At 37.6% G+C, this 18,239-nt stretch overlaps 1 protein-coding gene across 1 annotated transcript in view; it reads right to left on the bottom strand.

Moving 5' to 3' along the window:
• Nucleotides 1-18,239, bottom strand: part of mthl1 (adhesion G-protein coupled receptor methuselah-like 1) — a 135,017-nt gene that overhangs the window by 113,023 nt on the left and 3,755 nt on the right. Inside the window, exon 3 of the mRNA XM_085481394.1 lies at nucleotides 15,990-16,225. Within this exon, the coding sequence (XP_085337520.1) occupies nucleotides 15,990-16,225 (236 nt within the window). The remainder of the gene's footprint in view (nucleotides 1-15,989; nucleotides 16,226-18,239) is intronic.

Raw genomic sequence — 18,239 nt, 5'->3', positions numbered from 1 at the left:
GGGCTTCAGCATGCAGCAACACCTGGCGTGTATCATCTCCTTTTCGTCCTCCGGAGACGATCGCGCGGATCTATATTTTGTAGACGGCATTTTCGCGCAACACATTCCAGACACGTAGCAACGCGCGCGAACGTACGAAATCGCACGAAAAGGAAATAATGAGGTGGCCGATGGGAAATGGCGATGCCGGTTAAATCTCTCGCACCTCCAGTCTCGCCATTTATACTTTATGGATTTCAATTTCCTCGTCTTTAACACGCGATTCCTTCGCGTCTTTGACGTTGAAGGTTTCGGCCCGCGACCACCGCACTTGATATTTCCGGTTACGCGAGAAGCAAATGTAGTTTCGAGTCAACACCGCGGCGCATATTAAATGTGCGCGAAACAATAGCGATATTTCATCGTGTCATTATCAACGTTTAATGTTTACAAAACAAACGCGCGTTTAAATTATCGCGCTTAATTCACGTATCGATTTACTGGCAAAACAATGCGCATCGAGCTAATCATCGCGATACATTTATGACTTAATGTTTATTTTATCGAGATAAAGAGGGAGAAATATATTTGTATAATTTAATTTATATACACAGCTGTTTTACGCTATAATATCTACATTATGACATTACTAGTATATATTTTATCATTGATTCGTTAATGATTCGTTTCTCTCTTAATGTATAATTCTAACTTTAACAAGAAAAAAAAGAAAAACTATTTTTTTTTTATTTTCTTGTGAATTTTCTTTTCATCGTAAACAAGATTTCGTCCATTTACTCGCTAAGGAAACGACAAGGCTGAATCCAACCGAGAAGAGTTGACTACCGATTTATTTTTCGCAAAAGCACCAGGTTTCACAGTCACCCTCGTAAACGTTCCGCCAAAGTATCTTCACGGAATGTGTCGACGTCGTTTCGCATGCCTGCGACGGCGAAAAAAAAAATAAAAAAAAAAACAGAAAAATCCGATGTAATTCCATTACTCTCAACGTTACGCTGGACACACCCATCGAATCAGCGAGGAGCGCAATGATTCTCAACTAAAGCTTTCTTTACGAGAGCCTCGAAGGAGGATAAGTATTCGGGCGAGTGCTCTCTCGCGACGATTCGAGGACACTCGTGTGCCCGGCCGAAAACACGTAAATAAAGCCACAGAGAAGTGCATCTCGATTGGGATGAGGTTGGAAGAGAAGACGTGAAAGAAGAGGAAGAGAGAGAAGAGGCGCGCGCGAGCAAGGAAGGTAGAAAAAGAGAAGAGAAAGAAAGGGAAAGTCCAGAGTTATCCGAGCGCGGACCACAAAAAGAGAAAAAGCCCGCGCGGTTTGGATTCCATGCCAAGGAAAAAGTCCCGACGCCGCTTTTCAACGGATAAAAAAAGCCGGCCTGCTTCTTCTCTCTCGCGCGCGCGAGACTTTTTCGCGCTTCGTATAAAGGCGGTTCCTTTTACGGGCGTCAGCGAACGCGATCGCGAACGAGAATGAGATTCGCGAAAGGAAGGAACCGGATTTTCCACCTCCTCGTAGTCCCCGCGGTTAAACTTTCGTCGTAATAAAATCGCTGTGCGCGAAAATTCCAAAGTAAATTTGAACTGTATGTCAAAAAGAGCGAGAAAAAGTGCGCTACTGGCTCTGCATGGCGAGGACAAATATTAAATATCGATCGCGACATCGTGCATGCCTTTTCTCGTTCGTTCGCCGCAGTTCAAAAGAGCGGTTGTGGCGCAATGTATATATCCCTATTCCGTTCATACTTTTGCGATGCCGGTTACGAGGAAATTTTCGAACCGCCGCAGAATTCCACTTTCGAAAGTTTTAGGTTCGTTTGCAACGCGTTTTTTTTTTTTTTTTTTTTTTTGTTAATCCCTCGTTAATACAATTTCGTTATAGTGGTGCGTGCTATTATTTTACGAGTTCCTAAAGACCTGTTTAATTGGCATTTATATCCATTGAATTATATGATTCGATTAATTATCTCTCTGAAATGAATATTTCACTTATACAAATATATTATATTAATTATTATGATAATTAATCAATCAGTAATAATAAATATTAATTACATATTTCACGATTCATTGTTACTATTGCGCGTTCTAATCCAATTATTACAAAGATTCAATAATGGTACAAACTGAAAATCAAAATTTCAACAGGAGATTACAATTTAAGAGATTAATAACAATTTTTACTGTACAAGTTAGTAATTGGTTTATTAATTTTAATTGTTTCTCCTTACGTTTCTTTTTTTAGAAAGATTGAAAGAGTCAGTTAAACCAGGATTAAAATGGCCGAAACCAATAAATATGTCTCGAACTATATACGAATGCTATAATTCTTATAATCATAGCAATCATAGATATAATTGCTTTTCTTTATAAAATGATTATAAAGCCAGACAAACTTACTATTTTGCAATAAAGCAATCTCTCTCTCTCTTCTCCTCTCTTTGTCGTGTACAATTATGAAATTTTAGTAAAATATTATCTTGTATTTATACTGGAGAATCCAGTTTTAAACGACTTATCGCGCAATAAATTCTGCGGTTTGCCGACTATATATATATGCATGCTAGAAGGAGAGAGAAAGAAAGAGAGGGAGGAAGAGATTATAGATAAGTATACGCCAAAGTGAAAGTACGAAATTACCAAGCTTAGTCCATACTCCTAGATTTTCAGGCGGTGGTTAGCCGCTGAATATGCATTAAACGGAATACCACTGGCGGGGCAGATCAGAGACGTTACTATTTCTCATAGCGTAATACTAGTGCGAGAGTCGCGCCAGGTCGCTAACTTCGGGTTCCGGCGCGGTGAATAAATTTCGCCAAGGGTCCGCCGCTGCGCGCGGTTTCGTCCCCTTTTTATTTCGAATTTTCCGGTCCACTCCGGAGGGTAGCAAACGAAGAGTGGCGGGAAAGAGAGAGAACCGACGTGGATTGGTACTCGAGAACGCAACACGGTGCTGAACCCCCAACGAATTGGAATTTCATCCCGCGGCGCGGCTCGGGATGTGCCATTGCACATCCGAGTCCGCTGTACGACGGATAATTGAAGAGCCTCGCTCTTCAAAAAAAGAGGGATGAATGATATCTCTCTCCTTCCTCTCGAAAGTTTTAAGCGCGCGCGCGCGTAAAAAGCCAGTCTGCTCATTTCGACGAGTCGCGTCAACAAAGTGGAATATATTAAAAACACGCCACGTTTGCTAATTCACCAAGCTCGTGAAAGGATCGACAAACAATTACATTCTGCAATGTATATATATATCGATAAATATAAAGAAAAAGAATAAATAAAATAAGGAGGGAAAAAATCTGAAGCTCATTATCTGTCAATTTTGCCCTCGCGCACAATTTCGTAGAGTAATAAGAATAATGACATTTTCAATTTGTTTACGCGATAAAACCCATGCAATTTTCATTTCTCGGTAGACGTTGTCGCGGAGCATTTGCAAACGCAACGACGGTATCTTTCCTCTCGCGACGAGAATGTTTCCGTGCCTTTTATTCACGATAAATATTTATGACGAACCGGAGAGAAAATACGTTCGCGATTCGGCTTTTTCAATCCCGCGATGCGGAGGATCGCGAATCGACGTCGTCGAGTTCGGAGGATTTATCGAGCAGCGGGACGATATATCGTCCTTAATCGCGAGATACAAAACTGCGCTCTAATTTCACGGGATGAGACGGACTTATTGTGGGAAAAGGGACGCGTCGTCGAGAAAGAAGCAGAGCGTTTTCTCCCTCGCTGGACTCCGCGTAACGTCACAATGATAAATCGAGCGCGAGAAGTACGTCGGTCCACGACACCCTATAGCGAGACCCAATCTTTTCCTATTAGCCCCGCGCCACACGAGCCTTAAAAACGTTGCCGAAAAAAGAGTGCGGAAAAACGGCGAGGAGAGTAGTGAATTTATTGCGCGACGCTGCCACGGGGTGAGTTTAATCGGACATATTGTCGCGAAAAATGTTTCGCGAGCTCTCCATTTCCGGGTGCAGTTGCAGTCGTGTCACGCGAGACGTTATTAATATTAGTATTTCCACGCGCGGCGCATGGATTTCATTAAGTTTGCAAATCATTCAGAAATGGAATTAAACGTCATGTTATTTCACATCCGTATGTATTAATAGTTAAGTAATCGCGTGCGCGAAGAGATAACTCGCTTGTTCAGTTGTACTTCTCTCTCTCTCTCTCTCTCCTAATTTCCTCTCTGCTCTTTTATCGATTTAATTTATTACACGGTATGTTCACTCTATTTATGCAAATTAGAAAAAAAAATGTTTTATATTTGATGCTTCATAAAACTAGTTATATCATTATGCAATCGTTTTTTTTATTTCAACGACCTATTTAATATGATTTAATTCTATTGATTAAGAGAAGATTTTTTTCCATCGATTTTTCGTTAAAAATAGATTTTATCAGCACAATATTGTACATACACAAATCGACGGAGATGGTACATTTCTTTGAAAAATTAAGAGCACCACTGAGCGAAGAAAATAAACGAGGATCTAGGGAAGTCGGATCTTCACATTATTATTTAGAATAATAATGTGAATATCACCTCACGTGGGATATCAACTTACCGAGTGACTAAAGTAAACTCGACATGATAATCGACTGCCACGGAAAGACTACTTATAAGCACCAGCAATAATAACAAGGTGTATCCTTCGCGCGCGTCGTTATTCACCAATTTATTATCGTAGTAACCGTGAACGCGCTGTCGCGGACGACGACGATTTACGACTATCGTCATTATCACGACTGTGTAGGAATATATACGTATCGCAGATTGTATTCTCATAACAAGCATCACTCGTGATTAAAGAGGCTGCAATATATTTTGGAAGAAATTTTCCAAATATATTATATTTAGGTATATCAAATATTCCATCCTATCACGATGCACTTACTAATAATCGTTAATAAAGACGTATAAAACAAGAATCCTCTTTGTGAAACTTTGAAAGGAGTATCACGTAAGTTTACGGTCTATTATCGCCCGCGAACACTCGCAGGAAAGAACATACTAAGACGATTAGAGCGATGTAAGGTATTGAACCAAGAGTCGTCGATTAAGGATTAGATCTCGAGCAAAATGGATGAAAATGTTCAAAAAAAGTATATAAGTTTGACGTTCGAAGACGTGAAGATTCTGCGGAAGATTGATAAGACGTTTGGAATCACACCGAGGAACAGTTCCTCTCTTCACCTTTTTACATTTCATCGCGATTTTATGTCTATCAAGAAGGGATTCGAGCTTCTAGTGGAAAAGTGCCAAGGCAAGGATGTATGAATAATTTGAGAACGTTTTTCGTGTTATATTTTTTAAGAGGTACACACATAAGTCTTTCTCGAATTTTATATATACGCGTCATTATACTTTTTTTATGTTGAGAAGAAAGAGCTAAAAGTTTCTTTTAAACAATAAAGATCTAGAATACACGTTTCCGGCTCTTTCTTTCACCCTTTTCTCGCCATTCAAAAATTTGATCAGTTTATTTGGAGAAATTTCGTATCGGGATCCATAGGACAAAAAACTTGGACCGAGCGTCTCCATCTTCTTGCTGCCACGTCTCAACTTTCGCACAACGGAACAGACAAACAAGGATAAATACGAGAAATGGACAACGGAGGGATAAAAAGCTTGACGTAAACACGCGCAAACAACCAGAAGGAAGAGCGCGAGCTTTTGGGGGACGTGAGGCAGAAGTATAAAGGGGAAAAGAGGAACGCGACCGTGAGTGGATGTTACCGATTGTCTGGTCCACGAACACGCTTCTTCGGTCCTCGTTGTTTTAGCGCGGCTTCTGGAAATTTCTACCGCGAGACAATCCGGGATTCATCTAGGAGAAATGGACACGTTCCAAACGACCAACGTGTATAGGGGGTAATTTGGTAATTGAAAGAATTCTCGGGAGAAAAACGCACGTTGAACAAATGTTGTGAGAAAGTGCTAGACACAGCGCTATAGAAAAATATATATATTGTGATATATAATAAATAAATCGTGCTAAAAAAGTTTGTAATATTCATTCCAAAAATTGTTCAATCGTGTACAAAGAGAGAAATATTCTGATTATTTTCTTATCGCAGAATAAATCAATTTTATAAGCCAATTATAATATACTTATTGTTGAAACGAGATCTTTGGATACTAAATTCTCTGCGGTCAAAGTTCAACGTACGCGTGATCTGTCATATGTTCAGTTTCTTGAGTCAATTAACTCCGCTCGTAAGTTAATCAAACTTTCTGTTTTCATTGTAGCCGGTGCATGATCGAAAAAGGAAGAGATAAGCGAGATAATCTGCCGGATATCTTATCTACCTAGTTAACTACAAATGTGGAAGTCAGGCAATATATTACCTGATACTTGCAACAGTAAATAAAAACTTAACTATAACTTACAATTTTTATCAAATATTATATACACTTGCTGTATTTTATTTCTTTCCTTATTCGTTCGAAAATTACGTAATCGAACGCACCGAGCTGTAACAAATAGATTAAAAATGCAATAATTAACGGGAGAAAATAATTCGAAAATAATTATTCCGCAACAAGAAGCACGCTGGAAATGATCAAACATATACCCTCTTTTTTCATCTCTTTGTTTAAGTCGCGATCTATGTCGCTCGGCATACGCGTCTATATATATATACGATGCACCGGAAAGCTAGCAAAAAAACCGAGCTGGCTCCCGGTTTTTCCGCTTAGATTCCCGACGCTCCATCATCCCTCCGAACTTATATCGAAGGGATGCGAAAGGGTGCGTGAATGGCGAGAGAAGATGGCAAGACGCCGTCTGTTTTCGACTCCCGCGTCGCGACGTAAGTAAGGACGAAGCCGACGTCAACGTTCGCGGATCCGTAGCGACGTCGTTTCCGTAGCTTCTCGTCGACACAGCCTGCTTTTTCTAATATCGGGTAATATCCGGGGAATACGCGCGTTATATGCGTACGCCGATAGAATCCGTAGATGGGTTTAACCGTGCAATATTGAATTTTCGAATATCGAATTTTAGGCGAGACGGCGTTTCCTGTGTGCTAACGGTGTGCATTCCTCATTAGACGAAGAATAAATTTACACATTAAATCGATATGATATCGCGGAACAAAGGTTTTTTGCTTTACGAGTATTTTTTTTTTTTTTTTTTTTTTTTCAAATTTTAGAGCCGACAATCGTAATTTCTCGTTACCAAAAAAATACCGAACTCGACATATCTGTTAATTTTTTATACGTTAAATAAATGTTGTAAATATAATTTTCAAATTGGCTCGCGGGAGAATAGATGAACTAACTCGGATAAAACGATAAATTGCATACATCAGCGAACTTTTGCTGATTTGACAGATCGATTTTCTATATCACGATAAAGTTCGATATTGGCGTTTTAGGTATGACGGGCGTGAGAAAACGCTTCGTTAGGCGATATCGCCATACGTTGGAGCGAATCATCGGAAATATAGGAAGAGAGCGAAGTTACGAGCCGCATAGAATAGGGTGTGTAACCGCGTTTTTCCCGAGTCACATCCCCCGAATCCATTTTGCGGAACGAAGACGAGTGGGCGTAAAAAAGAGGAAAAGCGAGAAAGACGAAAACGATCGCGCGTATTTGTCCGTCGGTGTGATTCCGGTGGCTGGCCAGCCAAACTTCAACGCGAGAGACGAGAGCTTTCTTTTCATTCCGTAATGAGGTTAGGAAGCGATAGAACGAAGAGAAGTAATTCTCTTCCCTCCGGCGGAGATGCCACCCTCTCTCTACCCTGTAACTCGCTCTGTATACTTTGCTTTTCCGCCGCGCGACGACGACGACGACGACGACGAATGTTCCACAGCGGCCGGAAAACCCGGAAAAACTGATTGCCCGGGCTTGCGGCAGTAATCGTCGCTGCTTGCCGCTGCGTCGCGCTTGTTATTTATTTCCATTTCGGTCCGTGAAAATCGGTCTTACGAAATTACGCCGCGTTGCATAATATTTTCCTTGACGCCTGTGCTTTAAATCAACCGTTCCGGAAAATTCTTTGCCAAGTATTCGCAATTTAATGCTCGGATTCTTCCGGGACCAATGCTACTTACGTTTACATTCGAATAAATTGTTAGGAGAAAGGTAAACAGATATTAAGGTGTGTGATATATATAGAATTTCGAAATAGAATATACAGCATTAGATAAATACTCGGAAGACGATAACGGGAGGAGGAAAAAGAGAAGACCGCGAGTTATCTGCGCGAAAAAGAAAGCAAAACTTGTGACAAAGATGCCAGAAACATAATGTCTAGCCTAAATTCCAAGTCGGTACATGAATGTTTCCGGGACTACTGCAAACGTGATCGGTTGCGACAACGATTGGGAAATAATTGAGCAATTTAGAATTACGTGACTGGGACGTGTCTCGTCATCGGGAGAAATGAGGCACGATGACGGGAGAGAGAGAGAGAAAAGAGAGTGGAAGCGAAAAGAGAATTCTGATGGAGTCCCATGGCGCCATGGGGATCCTCAATTCGTCCCCCTTCTTTCTCTGCTTTCGATGAAGCCCCGACGCGTGACGGCGGTACCCTGTCGACAATCTCATTACAGCTTTGTCGTTCTACAAATGTGATCGATGCGCCGCGCCGCGGCTCGTTCATCCCGGGATATAAGCGATGTGCGGATTTCCCAATTATGCGATAGTAGCGAATCGATCGTCCCGCAATATGGACAGATAATGTAATAATAATGTGATTCGGAGCAATTGCTTGAGATTACAGGTCGAATCGAAGGAAAAGAAAGAAGCTTGCGAATAAAATAGCATTAATTTATCTTTTTATTATTGCTTTTCTTTCATTAGTTTTTCTAATTACCTACTCGCTTTATTATTTTACGGGACAGGGTTTTTTAAATTCTCAGAATTAAAATGCTTTTATATTTTCCGACAATCTGATTATGCTCTCTTTGGGTTTCGTATATATACGAATATTCAAGCGATCTAAATTAATTCGTCCGAGATATGAAAGTTAATCCTTTTACTTTTACGTTTCTCCACTTTGAATCATTTGCGGATTTTATCGACGCGACATCCCCCTCCCTCTCTCACCCTTTCTTTCTCGATTTAATCAGACCGACGCGGCGCGGCGCTTCACGCCTGAAACTTGCATGGAACGTGATAAAAAACGCGTATGTTCCCTTACGCGTTCCAGATTGCGTCTCTCGCGTAATTACTTTGCACCCACGTACATACAAGTATTCGCTTTCTTTTTGCAAAAGGGTCATTTCCTGCCACTATCGTGCCGCTCTTTAATCACTGCGTGCGTCGGCCGCGAATAAAAACCGCGTGCCGCGATTTGTTGCGCGGACCCAGACAAAACGGTCGCATAGCGTCCGTCGCGCGAGTTTGCGAACGACGGCGCAAAAAACGGGAAGCTTTACGAGGCGCCCCGAAAAAGGGCATTCATAAAGATGCGCGCGCAAAAACGCCCGCGTCAAATTACAACGATAACTATAATAGCGTCTCATACGCCAAGATAACTAGTATCAAGATTCCGTATAATTTCGCCATTAAGCCATTTACAAATTTCAGGATTATATGTATATTTTGTTGTCTCATAATACGACCCTACAACAGCGAAATATTCAGAAAAATAACCACGTTTTTCTTAATATCGAAATATACAAGTACTTTGTGAAACAAATATTCTATTCGAATGTGAGATGTACGAACAAGTTTGTACAAATTTCAAAATTTATTAAAAATAAAAAGAATTTCAGACGGGTCAATTTTATTTTTTATTTTATATACGCCGAGAAAAAAGTAACGTATATGGCTTCAGATTTCGCGAAATTCGTAAGGACGAATAATGAAAAATAATAAAAGAAAAAAAAAGAAAAAAAAAAGAAAATTCCGTCCCACGTAGTAAAGAGGTGAATGTACTGCGCTATCGATACAGACTACTCGCGCAAAAAGAGATTCCGGCTTGGCCGTTGCCATTAGCCGCATATGGATATCGGGGATAACCAAAGCACGACTTGCCATATTGAAGCAGCGCGTGAGTGCACGCTCGGGCATGTGCGTATGCATAAATACGCGCATAAGCGGAGAGTGCACGAGACAGAGAGCGACGCTCATTGACTTTTTACGAGCGATTCTCCCCCTATTTATAGCCGAGAACATTCGGCAAGAAAAATACGCTGATTCCTTATGTTATTTGTCATTTGTAGTTTCCTCGATATAAAGATAAAAATTCACGCGCGATAAAAATAAAATGCGAAATATACAGCTCCGTTATTGTACATTTATTTGATTAAATAAAGTGTGTCTAAAGTGTTATAAAAAAAAAAAATAACGACTGATTTATTTCACACATTCGAGATGATAAGGGACACGGAGACAGCTTAATCGTGATAAATTAAATTAAAAGACCTTAACAACTGATATTATAATCCCTAATTGAATTCGTCCTCATAAATGCGTTCCCGAATTAGACGAAAGCGATATCTCACTTTTTGCTTTAGATAAAGTAGGGCAAAGATTACGACAGTTCTAGATCCTCACCGCGACATTTTTCTCTCGGCATACAAAGTTTTTGGAGAAAGCGAAAGATAGTTTCACAACCGCATCCATGAATAAATATTAGTCTTACTTAGTGATTGATAAAAGTAATTCATCTGTCAAATCTATCATCGAATTAGAAACAGAGTTTTCCTCTCAAACGATATGAATTATCGTAATCCTAGACATAACATTAGTTTCCCAAATTTTTTAAAACATTTGCATCAAGCATCGGTCATGTTTTAAGGAAAGATAAAACAATGATCCGTTTATTTATTCACAGTAATACATTGCTCTCTCACGCGTTTGTTCTGTGCGCACATTTTTCGTAACAGTTAATAGTTATAAAGGGTTCATTGTTAATGACTGGTCTGCGCAGAATGTTATAATATGCTTCACAGTATAAGCTTCTCAAGAGTTTATCACAAAGCTGCAACGTTAAAATTTACCATCTTTCGTCACATGGAATATTAAACAAATTTTTTTTAAATTAAAATTTGAACTCTTGCACAAACAGCGCAAATAAAATTTTATAATCCATAGAGGAGTGCTATTTAAATTTAACTTTTAATTAGTTCAATAGCATTAATTTGATTAATACGAGAGAAAATTTAAAAAATTTATAAAATTTAAAAATTTGTTTATTATAAAATTTCTTATTAAAAAATATTTCAATATAAATATAAATTTTTATAATTTTTTAAAAATTATTTATAAATTTTATTTTGTAATTATTAAAATAGACTTTTCAAAGCTTTACATTTTAATTCTGAGATGACTCTCAAAATATATATTTATAAATAATTATTTATATTTAAATATATTTGGAGAGTAATCCTAATCTCAGAATTAAAATGTAAAGATTTGAAAAGTCTATTTTAGAGGACTTTTAAGGCATTTATTTGTCTATCTCACAACATTTCTATTAACTCATTTTTTAGGTCAAGCAAATATTTGTTCAGCTTGTTAAAGTCAATGTCGGAGTATCGCGGGATATCAGAAAGATTCTACGAAAGAATTTCCCTGAATATATATCTTAAGATCTTTCAAGATCCTTAAAGTGTAAAAAAGTATTTATTCAACAGACATCTAGCAGATATCTATAAATATGTTCAATAAAAAATTGAAGGAATTCTCTAAACGAGGAAATGAAAACGCGACAAGCCTCATTTCGAGAATAAAAGTCCATGACTTTTCGTGACGTGAAGATGCGCGTTAGTTTTTGCTGTCATTAATCCCGAAGCTATCACGGCGATGGTTTCTTTCCTCTATGTGGTCAGAGATTATAGATATATAGCTTCCTTATATGACGCGAAAAAACACGACAAGTAGGTTCCTCCTCGAGGTATTCGAAAGAAGAAATATGACAGTATTAATAGATTTATAAATAAAAAGATTCATAAGTAAAAAATTGAAAAATATAACAGATTAGACTCGTGGATCTCTCCAAATTATTAAACATAAGTAAAAAAATACTTTATACATATAAATTATAATTAATAATTAATAATAATAATTAAATATTATAAATTATATATATATATATATATATATATATAATAATTAATATATATGTATCAATGATTAAAATACCTCCTTTATAGAGATTTGATAAAATATAGGATTTGCTGTAATATTATTATGTGGTATTATTTCGCCTAAATGATTTTGCATGAATAGCAGATTTCTCAAAAGCAGGAATTTCCTGCCAATCAAGGCAAAATCCTCTTTCACGTTTCGTCTCTCAAATCAGCATATAACGCGGTATACAGCGCCTCGAAAAGGCTACGAGGCTTTGATTTACTCTCTCGTCCCTCATTCAAGACGACGTTACAGCAGCGCGTTTTCTCCTTAAATGGGCGCCCAACGTCTGAGCGACATTAGAGTTCTCGGTCAAAGCCAAAGTCATGATAAGGGGCTCCCCATCCTTGACATTTTCCAAGGAGATCGCAGCATCGTGAGAAAGATCAGGGGGAAAAGAAGGTTCGAAATAAACGCGATTCAGACTTTCCATTGTATCCTAACTCTCGTTTTGTGGATTATTGAAATAACAAGAATAAAATCAATGATGCACGTAATGGGATCATGTTGGGCGTTGAATAACCGAGATCTCAGATTCAATTAGAAAGGACAAGCATATGACACAGCATCATAAAGTCTTACTTACCGTCGAAGGTCGTTGCATTACATCGCATTCGTGCAATACTTACTATATATAACTATTAACTATAAACATGTTCTATAAAATTATATGGTTCAATATCGCAATAAAAAAAATTTCATGATTTAAATAAATGAATACTCAATACTAAATTTCGTGAAATTTTATGAAATTTAGTATTACGTACATATACATTATTTTATTAATTAGAATATTATTCATTATATAATGTGCAATCCAATTTTTGAACGTGTTACATATCGATTGTGCTGTGAATGCAAAAATTGTTAATGTTATGAGAGAGTTCTCGATTCAAATATATTCAAAATTTAATATGAAAGAAAGATGAGCTTTTGTAATATTAAAATTTCAAACGCGGCTTAATATATAAAACTGCTAATTGAGATGGATAATGTACTTATATAAATTATGAAAACGATCTGATATATAGAAATATAAATTATATAAACGTTGCGCTCTGATAGCAGCATGTGTAATATTTATTTCTGTGGGAACGCTACGATCGATATGTTTATGTTCATTTTATAATTAAAATTCTTCATTATTCTCGATAATTCAAATGTGATATACTTGGTTTAATTCTTATGTTATACCAAGAATTCTTGATATATACGTGTGTAATAACTGTCTAAATGGTCTTATTATTAAGCATAATATATATGACAGCATGCACATAATTTGTGCACAAGAAAATGTTAATTTTCTCATAAATTGTTTATATAATGTTACAGATTATTTCGATGTATAGGAATAAAAGAAGAATGTGCAACTAAATGCGCGAATCATTTTGCATTTATTGCATTTTTGCATCGCGGCGAGCGTTACGAGCGTAAACTCCCATGCACGGAATTCAGCATGCTTCAAAATTGCATTGCGGTGCATTCCACGTTTCGTCCGATATTTTCCTGTCGATCGAAGGCCGTCGGAGCGATGCATACGCATCGGTGCAGCGGTTTCTCTCGCGCGTTTTCCGCGAAACAATGAGCGCGGAGGGGAACGTTGTTTCGCAATAAAAAGAACCTAGTTACCGTTATACTTCTCGCCGTGCGTATATAGCACGCTAGAATTCCTATCTTTAACGCAACGTAACTGCGCGAGCATCGTAATACTACTGCTACATCCGCGTCACCGTAATGGGATATGTACGCAATGTGTGTGTCTGCGAATTAAAATTGTGACAACACTGATGCAAGGACTGAGGAAGAGAAGGACACGATATTCTCCGTAATGTCATAACGTAACAGTAAAAATGTTATTTTGCCGATTCAATCGATTCTGATGTGGAAATAGTCGTTTCATTCCAACAGCCAGAATCCGATTGTGGCGAATCATCGACCAGGAGAATGTCCATATCGACAAATTTAATTCTCGGTAAATTTAATTTTACGTTTTATGAAACAATTTTTGTACGTTACGTAGAATTGTTACGGTGTAATCGATTTTTTTCTTCACAACGTGTAATGAAAATCTGACGAGGAATTTTGATAATGTCGATTATTCGATCGTTGCGAATGAAATATCAAATTCTGAACAATAAGAGAATATTAGAAATTTAAAAAATTAATATGATTAAATATACTGACAATAGAGAAACTTTTTCATAAGAAAATACGCAATACGCTATGTGACGTTGTTTGAATTAAAAAAAACGAGAAAAATCGAGAATGCTGACAAGGAAGGAGAGATTGTGGGTCAGCAACTCACCGCTATACACGTTCCACTTTCTCCTTTCTTCGGTTTTCGTTGAAGACCGAAGAAGGTCCATGACCGCGTAACCGGTTTTAGTCGCGATTATTATCTCAATGGAAATTCTTCCGTAAATGCTTCCGTTTTGATTCAAAATTATTCTGAATGTAAAATAAAATAGTATCGAATATAAACTGAGACGATAATTTAATATATCGAGACTTTCTCGTATTAAAATTATTTTATTCTAAAGTTTTTGAAATCTCATACATTTTTTATTTGAAAAAATAATACTTAAAAAAATCTCTTTTTTTTTGTCTTTAAATGTAAAAGTACACGTGTGTGACATGACGTGACGAGAATGACAATGTAATCTTCGACCTGCAGCTATACGCGGTCGGCCGTGTCAATTTGTAAGAACAAATGGTTAAACGCGAACGGCAATAGGAAAAACATCCTGGTGAAATCCGTGTAATCGATTCTTTATGCAAATGAGAGCCGCTGCGCGCCATTACAACGTGGAGAAGCCGGACTCACACGGATGTACGCACTAATCGATTCTAGCGATCGGAACGAGCCGAGAGAAGCGGAGCTTTGCGAGGGATTACTACGATTATCCGAATAATTACCTCCGGAGTTTCGGGGACGGGCCGGCAAATAAAGCCGGCCTCGATCGTCGATGAATTCGTATTCCATCTGTGCATTCAGTTACGCCAGCTGACATTGCTGCGTATAATCGACATCGTGTTCTTTCCTTCTCTCGCACACAAGCTCTTACATCAATCGATAGAACAATAAATTCACCGGAACAACAAAAAGCGAGATTATTTCACGGTATTGCAAAAAAATTATTAGGTACTATTCTTTTTATGTTCGACGAATCTTCAATTTTGTGGGATTACCGAAAATCATTACTCTCTTCGTTACGATTTAATATATATGTCTCTCGTCCATCGCGAAGATCCGGTTAGTTTTTAATCTCGTTTAATTCGAGTCGCGTCGCTGCCGATTTGTAGCGGTGAATGTTAATAAAAGAAACAAATTAACCGATCGCTACGGTCCGATAAACAATGAACTGTTCGTTTTTTTCCGTTTACGTAGCTATTAAATATAGTTTATTGTGAGGAATTCCAACAACGTTCCGCCCGCTCATGTTATCTTTTAAAAGATCGCGAATTGTTTTGTGGCAACCGGATGGAATTGAAATGCGATATGGAAATTGAAATAAAAATTGAGAATTCAATTTAGTAATTTAGTAATTCTGATGAGTTCAGCAGCGCGATTTAGTAATTCTGATAAGATCAGATTTTTATTTTTATAAAGACACTTTTCTGTATGTGTATACGTAGAAATGATTTATGATCGATTTATTTGGCGCATAAATAACGCACAGAAAATCACGGAATAAGATTGCACGATAAAATGCATATCGAGCAAAAGCACGTGTGCACAATTTATTTTGCACTTAATTCGCATGTTTTCATAGTATCATGGTATCAAAGAAAAATATTACGATAATTATATCGCTTTTAGCAATTTTGAAAGAGAGAAGCAGTGATGAAAAAATTAACAAGGCAGTAATAAAGACTCACCGAGCGCCTTGCAGCTTACACCGTGCAGGGAATCCCCGGCAAGCTGAATGATGGCCATGAGAATATCACCCATCATCAGACAAGCGACATGATGAGTCTGGCAACGCCAGTGCAAGACGTGATGAGAAGCGGGTAACAGCCAACCGGCCGCCAGGGTGGCGGCCAGGAAGATCGCGCTAATGATGAAGCCCACAGGATACAGGGTGAACCTGATGTCCGTCGCATGAATTGCAGGTCTACAAAAATTCAAATATACTACATTTCAGGCATATCTTAGGGGTCTGATATCAGCTCTTATCTCAAGTTTATTCGATATAAAAAGAGAACATACAATCATTACATTTAAAAGCAAACAATTGCAAAAGCATTCTTATTGTAATCCAAATGTTCTTAAAAATGTATTGTACAATATATAAGACATTCTAATCTTCATTTAAACGTTCTTTACATGTGTTTGAAAAAATTGTCAAATATTAAATTTTATATTATTATTATGACATTATATACACATTATATGTAATCGATAAAAAAGATATAATTTTTCCATGTTATGATATATACATATGTATAATCCTTCCTACTTAAATTAAATTTTAGATATTTATTCGGGCAAAACCCAGGAAATATGATATTACTTTATCATAGCATTGCATATACATATACGTTCAATACATATGGATTAATATGCGTATTAAATAACGGAAAATCATTTAATTAGAATCACTATGATATTATGCTTTATTATGTGTTCAGATATTAATGGAAAGCCCAAATGAACACAATTCAGATTTACGTAACAATTAGCAACAATCTCCAAACCCAAACAATATGCAATTTATTAATAAATCTCGCATTAATGATAAATACATAAAAGTAACAGTTGTTATTGAATAAATCTAGATATTTTCGCGCGAAAATATTTTTCTCATGAATTATACTTTTTTAGTTTAAATATTGCTATGTAATTTTTTTCTTAATACGTACACAGCCGCGCAGGAAATGAAAGTTATCATACATTTAAAACTCGGCATACTGTGTCGATATTTTCCGCTATCCGCAGGCAAAAAGCCACGGAAGAAAAAGACAAATTATGGCGCTATTAGTTATTTCTCGCGCTGGACGGATTAATTAAATTCGGGCAGTTTTATCGGCGTCACATCGGCAATTGTCCGATTGGCTCACTGCCAGCGGTGGGCAGTGAGCCAGATATTCGATCGGTCCTATATAATGGAAATAATACCGCGTTATCGATGATCGTTACGTCCGTTTTTAATTAAGATTCCTAAAAGATTCAGGCAAAACAATTTTTCATCGCGACTAACGATCTCTCGATGTAATTGCATTTGGGTCGGGCAAATTTCCGTTTTCGAAATCATTTGTGGTGGCTTCGATTCGTATCTCACTATATTTGCATTGCGTTAATATATCGGGTGAAAGAATATCGCGAAGAAAGTATCTCTATAAAATTTCCGTAAACTTTATTCAGTTGCGTTTATAGAAATTTCCGTAGAACAAAGATTATGCATCGCAAGAATAATGTTCTTTTGTAAGAAACTACAGAAAAATATGCATTGTACTTGTGATTTATCGCAAAATCTGTTCAATCGCATCGCGTTCCAGATGCAAATGACACGAGCTTTTATTCGTAGATGGTTAAAGATTGATTGAATTCCATTTTAAGAAAAAGTCGCAATAACTCACTACTTCTATACGCGAATGCAAAAACCGATAGCATCCGGTCGTATTTTGTTTCCATTGATTGGCGTTCGTTGGAGTTGTTCGTTGGCGAGTAAATTTTTCACGGGAAACGGAATGTCAACGATCGGCCAGCCCGTATTTGTGTCTGTACAAACGCAAATATGTAGAATGCGAACAAAATACAGGCGTACTACGTACGCAACAAAATTGGTTCTGTACAGACGCGTTAATCGCATTTCCAATGTTACTTTGTACATACACCTACCGGCGATTAAACTTTTGCAAACTGCCATATATTCTCCCGGCAATTTCGCAAACGTCGACGCGTACCGAGACTTCGAATCCGGGAAATAAACACGGGAGACCGTTCATTTGTATATTTTACGATAATGATACGTTCTCTGTTTAGAAATTCACTCTATATTATATATATGTAGATATATATTATTATATACACAATATCACATGACGCTGTCGCGTCTCTAGAGTGAAAGCAAACTCTCGGATATCTTTTACTATCAGCGACGCCCGTCAATCTGTCACAGTTCGTCC

This window comes from Nylanderia fulva, unplaced genomic scaffold (assembly GCF_048542155.1).
Source record: "Nylanderia fulva isolate GAGA-0341 unplaced genomic scaffold, ASM4854215v1 Scaffold18, whole genome shotgun sequence".
Lineage (NCBI taxonomy): Eukaryota > Metazoa > Arthropoda > Insecta > Hymenoptera > Formicidae > Nylanderia > Nylanderia fulva.
The sequence above is the reverse complement of the archived record's forward strand: the minus strand, read 5'-3'. Positions and strand labels throughout refer to the sequence as shown.